This window comes from Orcinus orca, chromosome 1 (genome assembly GCF_937001465.1).
Source record: "Orcinus orca chromosome 1, mOrcOrc1.1, whole genome shotgun sequence".
In the NCBI taxonomy this organism is placed as follows: domain Eukaryota; kingdom Metazoa; phylum Chordata; class Mammalia; order Artiodactyla; family Delphinidae; genus Orcinus; species Orcinus orca.
In genome coordinates, this window is record NC_064559.1 from 196151036 (window position 1) to 196165510 (window position 14475).

At 57.7% G+C, this 14475-nt stretch overlaps 1 protein-coding gene across 9 annotated transcripts in view; it reads left to right on the forward strand.

Annotated features, from left to right (window-relative positions):
* RAP1GAP (RAP1 GTPase activating protein) overlaps window positions 1–14475 on the forward strand; it is a 50464-nt gene that overhangs the window by 26478 nt on the left and 9511 nt on the right. For all 9 annotated transcript variants that reach the window (XR_007478389.1, XR_007478387.1, XM_033433195.2 and 6 more), the window contains 14 exons: window positions 1735–1770; window positions 2779–2826; window positions 4080–4118; window positions 4605–4790; window positions 7990–8093; window positions 8337–8415; window positions 8790–8843; window positions 9942–10025; window positions 10228–10328; window positions 10462–10591; window positions 11642–11797; window positions 12263–12334; window positions 12947–13033; window positions 13463–13600. Coding sequence is in view for 7 of the 9 variants with exons in the window: in XM_033433195.2 (XP_033289086.1) it covers window positions 1735–1770; window positions 2779–2826; window positions 4080–4118; window positions 4605–4790; window positions 7990–8093; window positions 8337–8415; window positions 8790–8843; window positions 9942–10025; window positions 10228–10328; window positions 10462–10591; window positions 11642–11797; window positions 12263–12334; window positions 12947–13033; window positions 13463–13600 (1314 nt within the window). In the remaining 2 variants the exon portion in view is untranslated. The remainder of the gene's footprint in view (window positions 1–1734; window positions 1771–2778; window positions 2827–4079; window positions 4119–4604; window positions 4791–7989; window positions 8094–8336; window positions 8416–8789; window positions 8844–9941; window positions 10026–10227; window positions 10329–10461; window positions 10592–11641; window positions 11798–12262; window positions 12335–12946; window positions 13034–13462; window positions 13601–14475) is intronic.

Consider the following 14475-nt stretch of genomic DNA (forward strand, 5'->3'; position numbering starts at 1 on the left):
AATTGCCTGTGGAATTGTCTTCCAAGCTCAGAAGTGTTGGGTGTGGCCACAGGGGCCATGGGTCACCATCTCCTGTGGACTCCTGTCGTGCATTTTACAGGGTGGGTTTTGCCTCTGTGGACAGGCCTCACAGTGTGCACATGGGGTGTCTGTGTCTTGTGATCTTTAACAGACAGCTCCATGTAGTGTGTGTGTGTGTGTGTGTGTGTGGTTCAGACCAATGCCCCTCATCCTTGGCGATTAACCACTTCCATAGTTGCTGCATGCTTTTTCTTTTTCTCAAAACTCATTTAATGTTATGGGATCAAGTCTGTCATGTCTGTTATACAGGAAGTGTGACTGATGGGGAAGGGTGAACTTGTGCATGGCAGTGGGGCTCTGTGGCTCAGTTTCCATGAACACACCTGCCTGTGTCTGCGAGTGCATGTTATTCTGTCTCTCGGCACGTGGATGTGAGAGTAGTTTTGTGGCGTTCGTGTAGCTTCGTGTGCAATTACTGGTGCAGCTGCGCAGATCTGCATAGGGGTGGGTTTGCATTTGTGTGTGCGGCTCTTACGCGACATAGACCTGTAAGTGTGTGAGGGAATGTGCTGTTGTGTGACGTAGGACACTGACACGTGTATTTGTATGTTAGCGTGTAGCTGTAAGAATTGATGTGCACAGACCTGGTGGGTTTGTGCGTGTGGGTTTCTGTGTGTTTGCTTTCTTTGGTACAGTGAGACTGTGTTTAAATATTGGTGTGCAGGCCTGTGTGTGTTTGAGCAAGAGAGAAAGAGAGAGAGAGGGAGTGTGTGTTTCCTGGTGTACAACCCCATAGCACATGTGTGTGTGAGCTCAGGCAGTGCCCCCACTGGACAGCAGGAGCCGACTGAATTGAGGACTTGGAGGTGCTGGGGGAGGGGCGCTCTCCTAGAGACTCTGGGGGCTTCCCAGGCCCAGCCCCCAGCTCCGCCAGCCGGCAAGGATGCCGCCTTCCAGGAAGGCTCGTAGGGAGTTGGCGCTGGAGAGGCTGAAGCTGCCAAGCACAGCTGGCAGATGCCCGGATTAACCCTGTGTGTGCCCTGGCTAGCCTCAGGAGAGGCTGGCTGGAGTGTGAGGAGGGAGGAGCGAGGAGGGGGAATGTGTGGACTCAGACACAGGTATTGGGCCAATGGGACATCCCAGCATTCTCTCCCCCAACAGACGCCCAGCCCACACTGCTTGGGGGGGAGGATGGGGCCCTCCTTCCAGAGGTGAGTGGAACCACAGACTCTCCTGAGGATCCCAGCTGGGCTCGTCTCTGGAGTTGGGAGCTGGGGCTCTTCTGAGGGGTCCGTGGGCCGAACCGGGCACTGCCAGGCTTGCAGTGACATGGGGGAGGTGTGTCTCTCCCCAAAGGTCAAGACCTTCTTTGTCTGAGGCAGCAGCCTCCTCCTTTGGGGAAGGGGACTGAGTGGGGTGGGCTGCCTGGGGAGGGTGCTGGACTCTGGGCAGACTTCTGCGGGCAGTTGGTCAAACTCTGCCAGTCAGTGGCACAGAGCCCCATCCTATGATGTCCCTTCCACTCCCTCTTGCTGCTTGGACAGGTCCACGGTATTTGGTCCCTTCCACTCCCTCTTGCTGCTTGGACAGGTCCACGGTGTTTGGTCAGCGTTGGGGCACCAGGAGGGCTGGGGCAGGTGGAGACTCCTTGGAGACTTGCAGGATCAGCTGGGCTACCCCGGTGCTGACCTGCTCTCTCCATCTCTGTTGCAGAACACAGATCTGTTTGAGATGATTGAAAAGATGCAGGTGAGGTGGGCTCTGGAGCCCGTTCTGGGGAGCCACAGAGGGGCCTGGACTGGGGGCGGGGGGCCCTTGCTGTGTCTGCAGCCCTACATCTCTCTGAGGACGGGCCGGGAGCTCTCGCAGACCGTGCCAGGAGGAGATGTTGGCAGTGTGCTGTCCAGAGCCCTTTGTCTGGGGATGGGGACTGATAGTGCCCAACTGCCTGACTGACCCAGGGCGCAGGCCCCACTTGCGTCTCTCCAGCTCCCATCCCTGTGTAGGTTGCTGGGGTCAGTGCCTCAACCCACCCCGCATACACATACCATCCCCCATCTCCCAAGAGGCATCACAGGCTCTGCAGGACCCTGTGTGGAATGGGGGGAGGGACAGATGCCAGGGCACAGGGCAACCAGAGGCTGGGCTGCAGGTCCGGGGAGGTGTTAAGGAACCGGGCAGCCCCCGCCCCCTCTGCCTGACCCCTGGCCATCCTCCACTCCCCAGCCCTGGTCTTCCAGGCCCTCGTCTGTGTTTTTCGCTTGGGTATGTGTTGGGAGGCGGCCGGGGGACTTGAACCAACCTCAGGAGCTTTCCTGATATCGGGTCACCCTCCAAACCCCGTCTCCTGCCATCTTCCTGTTTCCCTGCCTCTCTTAGTCTTTCCATCTCCACCTCTCCCCCTCCTCTCTCTCCCCCTCTCTCTCCCCCCCTCCCTCTTCCTTTCCCTCTCCCTCTCGCTCTCAACAACACGTATCTGTGTGGATGCAGCGGCCTCCCTCCCCAGCTCACACACAAGCGTGCACGCTGGCCCTGCCCCCACTCCCAGCAGTGACCAGAGCCCCGAGCCCTCCCTGCTGCTGCCAGCCTCCCGCAGCCCCCGTTCCCTCCAGGAGGGCCAGCCCGGCAGAGGCCTGAGTAACCCGGCAGCCAGCGCCCTGCCCTGGGAGCACCTCCACAGCACCGTCTACCTGGAAGGGGTGCTGCTTCCAGCAGCAGGGGAAGGGGGTGACGGGATGTGCTGCCTTCTCTTTGCAGGGAAGCAGGATGGATGAACAGCGATGCTCCTTCCCACCACCCCTCAAAGTAGGTCTGAATCTGGAACCATTCCACCCTTCTGGGGGCCTTTGGCTTCCTGAGCAGTGCTCTCCAAAGGGCTTGGGGATGGGAGGGGACGGGAAGGGGGAGGCAGACTCCCTCTCTAGGGGTGGGGGAAGTGCTGCCCCAGCCGAGCAGCCAGCCCAGGAGAATCTGCGCCCCCCTTTCGTGAAGTAGCCTTACTGCGGGCTGGTGCTGGGGCCAAGGGGGAAGCAGGGTATACCCAGCCCCTCCCCTCGAGGAGGCTAAGGTGTGGAGAACCCCTCCCTGCCTGTAGGCCTTCATTCCAGCTCCTCCTCACCCCATCTGCACCACCGTAAACTCACCCTGCCTCTCCAGGCTTCCCCATCGCAAAATCGAAGCCCCATCCCTCACGATAGCCTGCCGTAAAAGGTTTTCCTTGAAGCCACTTGTGATCAGCAGTGGCAGAAAGACTCGTACCCAGGACCCAGGAGGCTTACGCTCCCCCTCTCCATGTAGCTCCTGCCTGGGACGGCTGAGGGGGAGGGGGAGAGATGGAGAGATGGGGAGGGGTAGCCTCGTTACCCCCCAGCCTTCATGAAGAGACTAACAGGAAGCTGGGGACCAAAGGGGGCGTGAGGAGGCTCTTTAGACTCAGGATTTTCTTGGGGTGGGAGCTGCAGAGCCCCTCCAGGTAGGTACACGGTACCATGGTTGGTGATTTGGGACCCCAGTCATCCAAGAATATCAGTGGCTGGGCTTAGGGGAGTGGACCCAGGGCTACAAGCATGAGGGTTAAAGTGGGGTTCATGGGCACAAGGCTGATGCTTTATCTGGAACAGGGCTTCTCAGAGTGTGGTCCTTGGACCAGAAGCATCGGCATCACCTGGGAGCTCGTTGGCATCTAAATTCTTGGGCTCCACCCAGACGCACTGCACAAGAAACTCCGAGGGTGGGGCAAAGCAATCAGTTTAATGAGCCCTCCAGGCCATTCTGATGCACTGAGAACCACTGGTCCAGAGGTTTCTTCTGGGGATGCAGTGAGCCTCCTTTTCCCCAGGCAGGAGACCCAGAAGAGGCTGCCAGCACTCAGTGAGCTAAGCCTGCCTCAGTCCCTGCCTCGTGGGGTCAGCCCACACGGGATGGGGAGATGAGGAAGCAGCCCCATCCGCAACCCCAGCCCGGGGGTGCTGCCTGAACAGCAGGTGTTCTGGGGAGGCTGGAAGTAAAGGGTAAGGACCCCACCCCAGCTGGGCCTCTGCCCTGCTTGTGTTTTGCAGACGGAGGAGGACTACATTCCCTACCCGAGCGTCCACGAGGTAACCGACCGGATCCCACTGAGCCCATCTCCATCCCGAGCCCAGGAGGCACTCCCTCGGGGAGTCTGGACAGCCGGATCCTCCTCCTTGTCAAGAGCCTGACCACAGGCCTTGCTCTGGGTGTTGGAGACTCAGTTTACAAGCCCAAGACTTCAGAGCCCATGTGAACCCTTAGGCCTCTGAGCCAAATATGCCAGCCTCTCGGCCAACGTCATGCTCTCAGCTTTACCTGTCCCCACACTCCCATCCTTTGAGACTGGGACATGGGGCTCTGTGCATCTGGGTCTGTGCCTGCAGTGGGAGGAGAAGGGCTGGAGCAAGTGCCTTGAAGGAGGTGGATTTGATCCCTGGGACCCACATAGGCTCTGGGCTGCCCCCTAGTACTCCTTAGCCATGGCAGAAGTGGCTCCAGGTCTGAAATGGGGGGTGTCTTGGGGCCCCCAGTGGCGTGCAGTGTGGGTGGCTCTCAGCTGTGTCCTCCTTCAGGTCCTGGGGCGAGAAGGGCCCTTCCCCCTCATCCTGCTGCCCCAGTTTGGGGGCTACTGGATTGAAGGCACTAATCACGAAATCACCAGCATCCCGGAGACAGAGCCGCTGCAGTCACCCACGGCCAAGGTGAAGCTGGAATGCAACCCCACCGCCCGCATCTACCGCAAGCACTTTCTTGGCAAGGTGTGTGGCCCGCTGGTGTTGGGGGGCTGGGCTGGCTGGGGAGTGGGTCACAGCCCAGCCCTGGGGGACGCTGGGCCTGGGAGGGAGCGGAACCGTGGGCTGGGCTGGCTGTCTGTCGCAGAGTCCAGGGAGCATGCATAGTGGATTCACTCATTCAGTCAACAAACATTTATTGCAAAAGGCAGTGTTACGGCATAGTGGTTAACAGAGACTCTACCAGGGCTTGAATTCTGGCTCTGTCACTACATGGGACATCAGGCAAGTCACTTACCCCCTCTGTGCCTCTGTTTCTTTCTTTCTTTCTTTTATTTAAGATGGGGAGACTGTTTTTTTGTTTTTAATACATTTATTTATTTTATTTATTTTTGGCTGTGTTGGGTCTTTGTTGCTGCATGTGGGCTTTCTCTAGTTGCAGCAAGCGGAGGCTGCTCTTCGTTGTGATGCACGGGCTTCTCATTGCGGTGGCTTCTCTTGTGGAGCATGGGCTCTAGGTGCATGGACTTCAGTAGTTGTGGCACGTGGGCTCAGTAGTTGTGGCTCGTGAGCTCTAGAGCGCAGGCTCAGTAGTTGTGGCACACGGGCTTAGTTGCTCTGTGGCATGTGGGATCTTCCCGGACCAGGGCTTGAACCCGTGTCCCCTGCATTGGCACGCAGATTCTTAACCACTGCGCCACCAGGGAAGCCCCTGCCTCTGGTTCTTCATCTGTAAAAATGGAGATGGTGATGATACCCACCTCATGCCTTTAATGCGACGATGTTTGTGACGCATTTAGAATGGTGTCCGGCCCAAAGTGTCCGGCACAAGGGCTCAGTCAGGGTGAACAAATAATGAGCACCAGCTGTGTGCCTGGTCCTGTTCTGGGCACCAGGTATACAGCAGCAAACAAAACAGCCCCAGGCCCTGCCCTCAGGCAGCTTGAGGTGGGAAAACAGTAATTCCATGGTGTGACCTGGATTGGTACAACCCCTGCCCCACCACCTGCCCCAGAGCCGGGACCCTGCCCAGTAACCACCTGTCCTCGTGTCACCCGATGACAACGGCGTTCCAGGCAGGAGCTATTGGGCGAGGCTGTGGGAGCTGGAGGGGAGGTCACACGCTGGGACCTTGTAGGTGCCACGTTCCATGCCGAGTGCGGTCTCTGTGTCAGTTTACAAACGAGGTGGTGGCATGTAGCGTGGGCTCTGGAGTCTCGTGGCCTGGGGACGCCTATTGACTCTTCTGTTTATTGATGGTGTGACCTCGGGCAAGTTAGTTAACCTTCCTGAGCCTGTTTCCTTGTCTGTAGAAATGAGGATGATAAAAGCTTCGAGAACCATGTTTGGCACATAGTAAGTGCTCAGTAAACGTTAGCTGTTATTATTACATCTTCATAATTACTCTGTGAGATCAGGATCGTCCTAATTTTTACAGAAAAGGAAACTGAGGCTCAGAGAGATAAAACGACTTGGTTAAGTTCACACAGTTACTGAGCTAGGAACTGGACATAGCTCTGGCTGACCTTCCATTAAGACACACTAAGGGAGGGGTCACGTTTCTAGTGTGTGTGCGTGCACTCGTGGGTGCTGGGAGGAGGGGTGACTCCTTGGGGTGTTGGGAAGCTGTGTGGGCTCAGTCTGGGCCCAGGGCATTAGCCTGATGCTGGTGGGTATTGGTGCTAAGGTGGGGGGACAGGTTGACTGAGACTAAACCAGCAGGCCCAGATGCAGGAGCCATTGCCTGGAGACAAACTCAGAACAGGGCAGGGGATTCCACCTGTGGGTGGAGAGAGAACTGCATCCCCGGAACCCACTGTCCAGAGGCTCTTAATTGGGTCTGGCAGGTGGTGGGGCCTGGGGGACTATGTGGGCCTAGCATATAGTTGGTGCACAGAAAAGTTTGCTGAAGAAGTGGTGAGTGATAGAATGAAGGTGGTGCCTTGGGCACTGGAGGATTGGAAGAGGCACAGGTTGGGGGGTATTAGAGGAGGCATGATGGCCAGGGTCAGGCTGGCAGCACAGAGAGGAGGGGCCCCAGGGGCTGGCAGAGAGGCCGGGCCATTCCCGGCTCCAGGTGGGGTGCTGGGGAAGCAGTGGGCCATGTTCTGGTAGAGGGAGGAAGTTAGGGTGACTTTGGCATTGACCCACTGGGACCCTGAGCCCACTCTCCTTGGGCTTCTCTGGGCCCAGCCAGGGGGGTCTGGGGAAACTCCGCACCCCGAGGACTTCGGTGCAGACCTCCTTGCCAAGTGCCTGCCACTCCCTCTGCACAGATAGTGCCAAGCCTTTGGGGGTTTCCGTCACTCTGCCCCAGGTCCCCGCGGACTGCCCCTGAGCTGTGGATTTGTGGCACACGTCCCCTGGCCCCTACATCTTTTTCCTCCCATCCTTTGCGCACAGCTGTTTGTATTTAAACAGGGCTTCCTTCTACGATGACTCCTGGGGTGTGTGTGGCTGAGGAGCCGGGCTGGCAGGGGAGCCCAGGGCCAGGCGGGGTGAAATCTTCTGGCACTTCCGGCTCTTGGCTCTGGGGCTTCCCCACCTGGAGGTACCAGACTGCCAGCTCCTCTCTGGGGGCGCCATCCCTGCTGCAGTTCCCCTGGGCCCTCGGGAGCATTTCTTCCCCACCCTGTGTCTCCCCCAGGTGAGGCAGGAGGGCAGGAACCGGCTCGGTCAGCCGGCCAGTGTGTTCATGAGAGGTTTCATTTCCTGATTCTCATGGGCCCTGGCTTCAGGGGCCGCAGAGCAGTCAGTTAAACAGTCAGTCAGTTGACGTATTTTTATTGAGCACCTCCTGTGTGCCCAGCTCTGAGAGGGGCGGGGGCTGGGAGACAGCCATGCAGGTACAGATGTGGTCCTGACTTTGCTGAAGACCCAGAGAGCCAAGGTTACTACAGACGTTCAGAGAACACCTACTCTGCGCCGGGCACTATCTCTTTCAGTGCCTGCCACCCTCCCACAAGGCAGTGGGCCTCACTGCCATTTGATAGACTAGGAAACTGAGGCACAGAAAGGTGAGGTGACCTTCTCAGGTTACCCAGCTGGCCAGTGGTAGAGCTGGGATTTGAATGCAGGCCTCTCTGAGGCAGACAGTGCTGTTAGCCCGGACACCTGCTGCTTGGTGAAGGACCCCCATCCGGGGGTGAGTTGGCTTTCTCGTCTGGTTTCTGGAAGCCTCAGGCTCAGCCTCACCCTCTCCCCTGGCCCCTGCCTCCCACCACAGGAGCATTTTAATTACTACTCACTGGACACCGCCCTGGGCCACCTTGTCTTCTCACTCAAGTATGATGTCATCGGGGACCAGGAACACCTGCGTCTGCTGCTCAGGTGAGGGTGGGGTGAGGGGACCTGTGACTCTCAGAACCTGAGAGCCCATCTTATTTTACCCAGAGAGGGCCGGGGATTTGCCTGAGGTTGCCCTGCAAGTTAGTGCCCAAGCCAGGCCTGACCGCCTCATCACCTCTGGACCTCCCTGGGGTCTGCCCTCTCTGGTGGTCTTACTTGGTGTGGAGGGGCTCCCATCTCCCTTTCGCGCTGCCTCACCCCTCAGCATGGGTCTTCTCCTCCCAGGGCCAAGTGCCGGACATACCATGACGTCATCCCCATCTCCTGCCTCACTGAGTTCCCCAACGTGGTCCAGATGGCAAAGGTGAGGCCTCTGATCCTTCATGCTGAGCCCCCCGTGGACATCTCAGGTGGGCACAGAGCTGGGCTGCAGCCTCGTCTTTGCACACCCTCATCTTTAGCCCCAGATCCTGGCCTGCCTGCTGTGGCCTGTCTCCGGGGTCCTGCTGCTCACGTGTTCCCGTGATGCCCACCCACGTGCTGGCTGTGTGCTTTGGGCACTCTTTAGAGCACCTTTTGGAGACAGGGGCTCCAGTTCTCTGTACCCCATTCTGAGTGACAGTGGGCCTCCTTCAGCCTTGGTTGTCCCCTCTTTGTCCTCCACTGTCCTTCCCCCAGACCTTGGCCAGGGAGGCCCAGAGGCCCCACCCTCAGGCCCTCCCTTATCTGCTCCCGCAGCTGGTGTGTGAAGACGTGAATGTGGATCGATTCTATCCTGTGCTCTACCCCAAGGTATGGCTGGATCTGGGCCCTGCTCACTGGGAGTGGGTGGATAACTAGGGGGCCAAGCATTTATTGGGCACCTGCTGTGTGCAGGGCATTTTTCCTAAGTTCTCTCATTTAAACCTCACAATAACCCTGCAAAGTCCCCAGTTTGTGGAAGAGGAACCAGAGGCCCAGAAAGGGTTGGTGCCTTACCCAAGGATGCACAGCAGATAAGGAAGCCTGCATTTGAACCTAGTGCTGTCCTCCTTGGAGGCGAGCCTTCCTTACCTCTGGAAACTCTCAGTGCCATCTGGGGACCCTCCTAAGGGTAATCTGTGCTCCTGACCCAAGGCTCCACTCGTCTTGCCTTCTGACCCCAGAGGGGACCTGGGGAGAGAGAATAACACAGGCACCTCCGTCGGTGCCGCCCCACAGACGGCAGCTGCACTTCCAGCTCTGGTGCTGGGTGCTGGGTTTGAGGCACTGTGACAATGTGGGATAAAGGGGAGGGACTTCTGTCTTCAGTGAGCCAGGGGGTTTCTGGAAAGAGGTGGGCCCTGAAAGACACGTACAGCCTGTGGCTCTGACTGAATTCCAGAGTGAGGTGAGGTCGCTGAAGGGCGGGTGGTCCAGGAAAGGTCCCCTGAAGGAAGGGGCCTCAGAAATCAGGCCCTGCTTCTCAGTTACCGAAAGCCCAAGGTGAGGAGGGGAACTTGCTCAAGGCTCCACAGCACACTGGGGGGACTCGACCTGTTCTAGAACGATGAGGTGGCTTTACAGAAGAGCCGGGGAACAGGTTGGGTGTTAGAGCAGAGTAGGGGCGGGAGCTTACGAGCAGAACTCAGGAGCAGTGCGCTTAGCCTTTGGAATCCAACAGACCTGAGTTCAAGTCCCAGCTCTGCCATTTGCCAGCTGTTGACCTCAGCAAGTCAGTTCCTTAAGGTCTCGGAATGTCGGCGTCTTCATCCGTGAGATGCAGTCCGCGGGAGTGCCTCCCTCACGGGCTTGTTCTGAGGAGGAAATGAGTGGATGCATGTGGAGTGCCTGGCACAGCGCTTGGCACATAGAGCAATAAACGGCAACTTGAAAAAGCAGCGTGTTTCACCCATCGTCCTGTCCCCGCAGGCCTCCCGCCTCATTGTCACCTTCGACGAGCATGTCATCAGCAATAACTTCAAGTTCGGAGTCATTTATCAGAAGCTTGGGCAGGTGTGCTCACCTCCTCCTCCCTGCCCCCCACACATCTGGCCATGTACCTGGGACCTCAGACCTTTGCCAGAGAGAGCACCTGCCGAGGGACTCAGTTTCCCAGGAGCTCAGGGGCTGCCAGAGGTCCCCTTTCCAGCCTTCCTGGGTGTGAGTGGGGGTAGGAGGCCCAGCTCGATGACCTCTGCCCTCTGTGCATCCCTAGACCTCCGAGGAAGAACTCTTCAGCACCAACGAGGAGAGCCCCGCCTTCGTGGAGTTCCTCGAATTCCTTGGCCAGAAGGTCAAACTGCAGGACTTTAAGGGGTGAGCATTGTGGTGGGACAAGCAGAGGATAATCCGACCCATGCCCTTGGGCAGGGAGGGAGCCCCCGTCCTGGCCCTGTGGAGGCCTGGCTGGGGCTGGAGACTGAGCCGTGGCCTGGGGGGCCTGGGGCAGGTTCCGAGGAGGCCTGGACGTGACCCACGGGCAGACGGGAACCGAGTCTGTGTACTGCAACTTCCGCAACAAGGAGATCATGTTTCACGTGTCCACCAAGCTGCCCTACACAGAAGGGGACGCCCAGCAGGTAGCCTGGGCACCCACCCACCTGCTTCCCACCTGTCCTCCTGTCCCCCATTTACCTACCCATTCAGTGTCCACCACACCAGACTCAGTGGGCCCTGGGATAGAGAGATGGAAATGATCTAGTCCCCCAACTTGTGGCCTCTAGTTGGGGCAGGGTGACAAGCTACTACGATGTTGTGAAAGCCTCAGTTTCCACATCTGTGAAATGGGGATAATGCACCTACCTTATAGGTGAGCATAAACGAGGGTATGCACCCAGAGTGGCTGGAACAGTATCTGGTACATAGCAGGAGCTCAGTAAATGCGAGTATTTTTACAGGAAATGAAGGGTATTGTCAGGTCACATGGGGGCACTTAGACTGGGCAGAGGTGGGAGTCAGGCAAAGCTTTCAAGATAAAGTGACTTTTAGGTGGCAAAGGAGGTAGGAGAGGGAAGAGGAGCATTCTGGGGGAAAGAATGGCTTCCATCTTCTGCAAAGGCCTGGTGATGAGGAAGTGCAAGGCATGTTCCTGGAGCTGAACTTGGAAATTTGTCACCTTGTCCTAAGCTTCCTGCAGGGCTGTCCTCCTTATTTCCCCATGCCCCCACTCCAGGGGTACAGGGGGATACAGGGGTCATGTGAGAAAAATGGAAATGCTTATTCCTTATTTTTAATGTCTTTTAATTTTCTTTTAATAGATTCTCTGTTTTTAACAACAAAGATATATTGAGTGGAACTTATGTGTTCAAGAGGGGCCCATGTTTGGGGTATTTAGACAGGAGGAGGGTGAGAGGTAGGGCCTGGGGACCAAGAACCCCGGGTTCAAGTCCCCTAATTCACTGTAGGGCCTTGCAAGTCACTTCTGTCTTGGCCTCAGTTTTCTCATCTGTCACAGGATTCCAAGAAAATGAGAATAATTTTAAGACAAGTTTCTCACCACATTTTTTTGGAGGAAGCAACTCCTTAGACATGCCCTCTGCCTACCCCAAGCCCCCTGCACCTCTGCGGGCACCCTCCCCACACTCCACGGGCCCCCGGCCAGGTGGTGAAGGCTGTGGCCCTGTGCTCAGTTGCAGCGGAAGCGGCACATCGGGAACGACATCGTGGCTGTGGTCTTCCAGGACGAGAACACGCCCTTTGTGCCGGACATGATTGCATCCAACTTTCTGCATGCCTATGTGGTGGTGCAGGCCGAGAGTGGGGGCCCCGATGGCCCCCTGTACAAGGTGGGTGATCTCGAAGCTTCCTAAGGGCATCAACCACCATCCCAGCCCCACCCTCACTCACTGTGAGGCCTCTCTGAGCCTCAGTTTTCCTAACTGTAAGTAGGGGGACTGTCCGGAGGGCTCTGAGCCCCCCTCTTGCTCTGATGATGGAGGAGTCCCATCCCGCCCTCTCTGCCCCCTGAAATCCCTCCCCTCAGAGAGGCTGGCTACCCTCCTCCGCCCCTTAGCCTCCTCCTCCCTCTCCATCCTCATGACTCCTGAGACCCTCCAACCCTTCCCACCACTCAAATTCAGGACCAAGAATGGAGGAGCTGAAATCCTGGGGTTCACCCATCCAATCGGCAGTCACTGAACCTCCCCTGCCAAGGGGCAGCCCTGTGCCCAGCACGGGGCAGGATAGGGAGGTGAATCAGTGGTTTCTGGCTGGTGTGGGGACTCCATGGGGACAGCTGCCCTCCCTTCCAGGTCTCCGTCACTGCGAGAGACGATGTGCCCTTCTTCGGGCCACCCCTCCCGGACCCTGCTGTGTTCAGGAAGGTGAGGGGCAGCCCCCAGCACCCCCCCCATCATGGGCAGAGCAGGACTAAATGGGTGGGGGCTGAGAGGGTGCACATTCTGCTGTACGAGGTCCTGAAGCCCCACTGTGTGCCAGGGCAGCCGGGCTCCCCTAACTGAGCAGCTGGGGCCTGGCTTTTCTGTTCATCTTGATAAAAACTGTGACTTTATTTTACAACGTCCCAGAACAGACTATATCATTGTTTTACATTTGGTATAGCAGACTCTGTGGCCTTTCCTCACTTCTGTTGTCTTCTTGACAATTTCAACCTTCTTCTAAAATGTTTGGGGAGAGGGGCACACATCTCTCTCACCTCTCAGGAGCCCTCACTTTGAGCCTTGGCTTCAGCACCCCCCAATCCCCCAGACTGAGGCAGTGGGAGACCCCAACCCAGCTCTCCCGAGGGGTGGGCAGCCATGAAGGGCATAGGGCTCACAGGTGCCTGGGCTGGGGAGCTGAGCCCAAGGAGATGCCCTTCTGGGAGTGAAGAGGGCAGCCCCCAGGCCCCAGCAGAGCGTGGCTCAGGAGCCCCAGCCCCTTGCCTCTGTGTTCGCCTGACCCCCCTTTCTCTTCTCCACGCTGGGGGCTCCCAGGGGCCTGAGTTCCAGGAATTTTTGCTGACAAAACTGATCAATGCTGAATACGCTTGCTACAAGGCAGAGAAGTTTGCCAAACTAGAGGTGAGTATGGGTTCTTGGGGTTGAATCCCCCCACCCCTTAGAATTTCAGCCCCTGGGGAGAGAAGAGCTGTGTTCAGACCTTGGCCTTAGGGAAGGCTGCCTGGGGGAGGACAGATTTACAGATGAGCAGCCTCAGGGTCAGGGGAGAGGAAGTAAGGGTTCATAAGGAATGCTCAGGAGGGCCTTGGAGGTAGGCGGGCTGCCACAGAGGACGCAGTGGAGGAGGGGCGTGGGGACATGAAGTCAGATCTTTGAGGGGCCACGTCGAGCCCTGGGGGCTGCCTGTGCTGCGGAGGGGCCTGAGGGAAGCCGTCTAGGCTTCTGGAGCCCAGGCCCACTTCCCACTCAGAGAAGGTGGCCACGATTGCAAATGTGGGAAGAAGGGCTGATCCCTGGGGTCTCTCCTAACGGCCCCGGCCTGGCCCTCAGGAGCGGACACGGGCCGCCCTCCTGGAGACGCTCTATGAGGAACTGCACATCCACAGCCAGTCCATGATGGGCCTGGGTGGAGACGAGGACAAGATGGAGAACGGCGGCGGGGGCGGCGGCTTCTTCGAGTCCTTCAAGGTGAAGAGCTGGGGTCTACCTGGGTGCGGAGGGGGACGGGTGTGGTTTTCTTGGAATCTGGGCACGTGGTTGGGCTACAGCAGGGGGATGCCGTTAGCTACAAGGTGTGGGGGTGTGGCTAGAGGTGAGCTCACATTGGAGGTGGAGTCGGGTGGGGGCGTGGCTCAGGGTGGAGTCACGGGTGGAGTTAATAGGCGTGAGCTCGGACTAGGTGGGCACGCACCTGGGGTAGAGTTTGGGTGATGGTGAGCCTCTGGGTGGACCTGGGCTTTAGAGTGGGCTTACACTTGGCGGGGGGGTGGTCTTGGCCTGGGGTAGAGCTGCGGTTGGGAGTTGTAAGGTGGGCTCTGGCTGGGGGAGGAGTTGCTGGTTGGAGGCGGGGCTAAGATTGGGGGCGGAGTCTGCCTGGGAGCTGTGCTGAAGGTTGGAGCCCTCTGGTGCCAAGGGTGGTGGCTCCCAGGTCAGCAGGCAGAGAAGAGAGGAGGAAGCCTCTGTCCTGACCGAGAGAAAGAAACAGAGGTCAGGGAAGGGAGGTGAACGAGGGGCTATAGGAGAGGGACCTGGTCTGCATGACCTTAGGCCGTGTGACCCACCCTGGCTATCTCTAGTTTAGCTTAGTGTTAAGAGCATAGACACCCTGGGTTCAAATCCCAGCTCTGCCACTTACCACCAGCTTGAGCATTCTCTGAGCCTCAGGTTTTCTAATCTGTTGTTTAGGGTAATGGCAACTTACCTCATACAACTGTTGAGAATTATTTGTGAAGCAGTTACATCAGTGTAATCTAAGTTAAGAAGCAAAATGCAAAGCCCTGCCCATCTACCTCAGCAACTACCATCCAAAGTGAGAGACAGAGGAGGAGAGAGTTCCTCTTCCC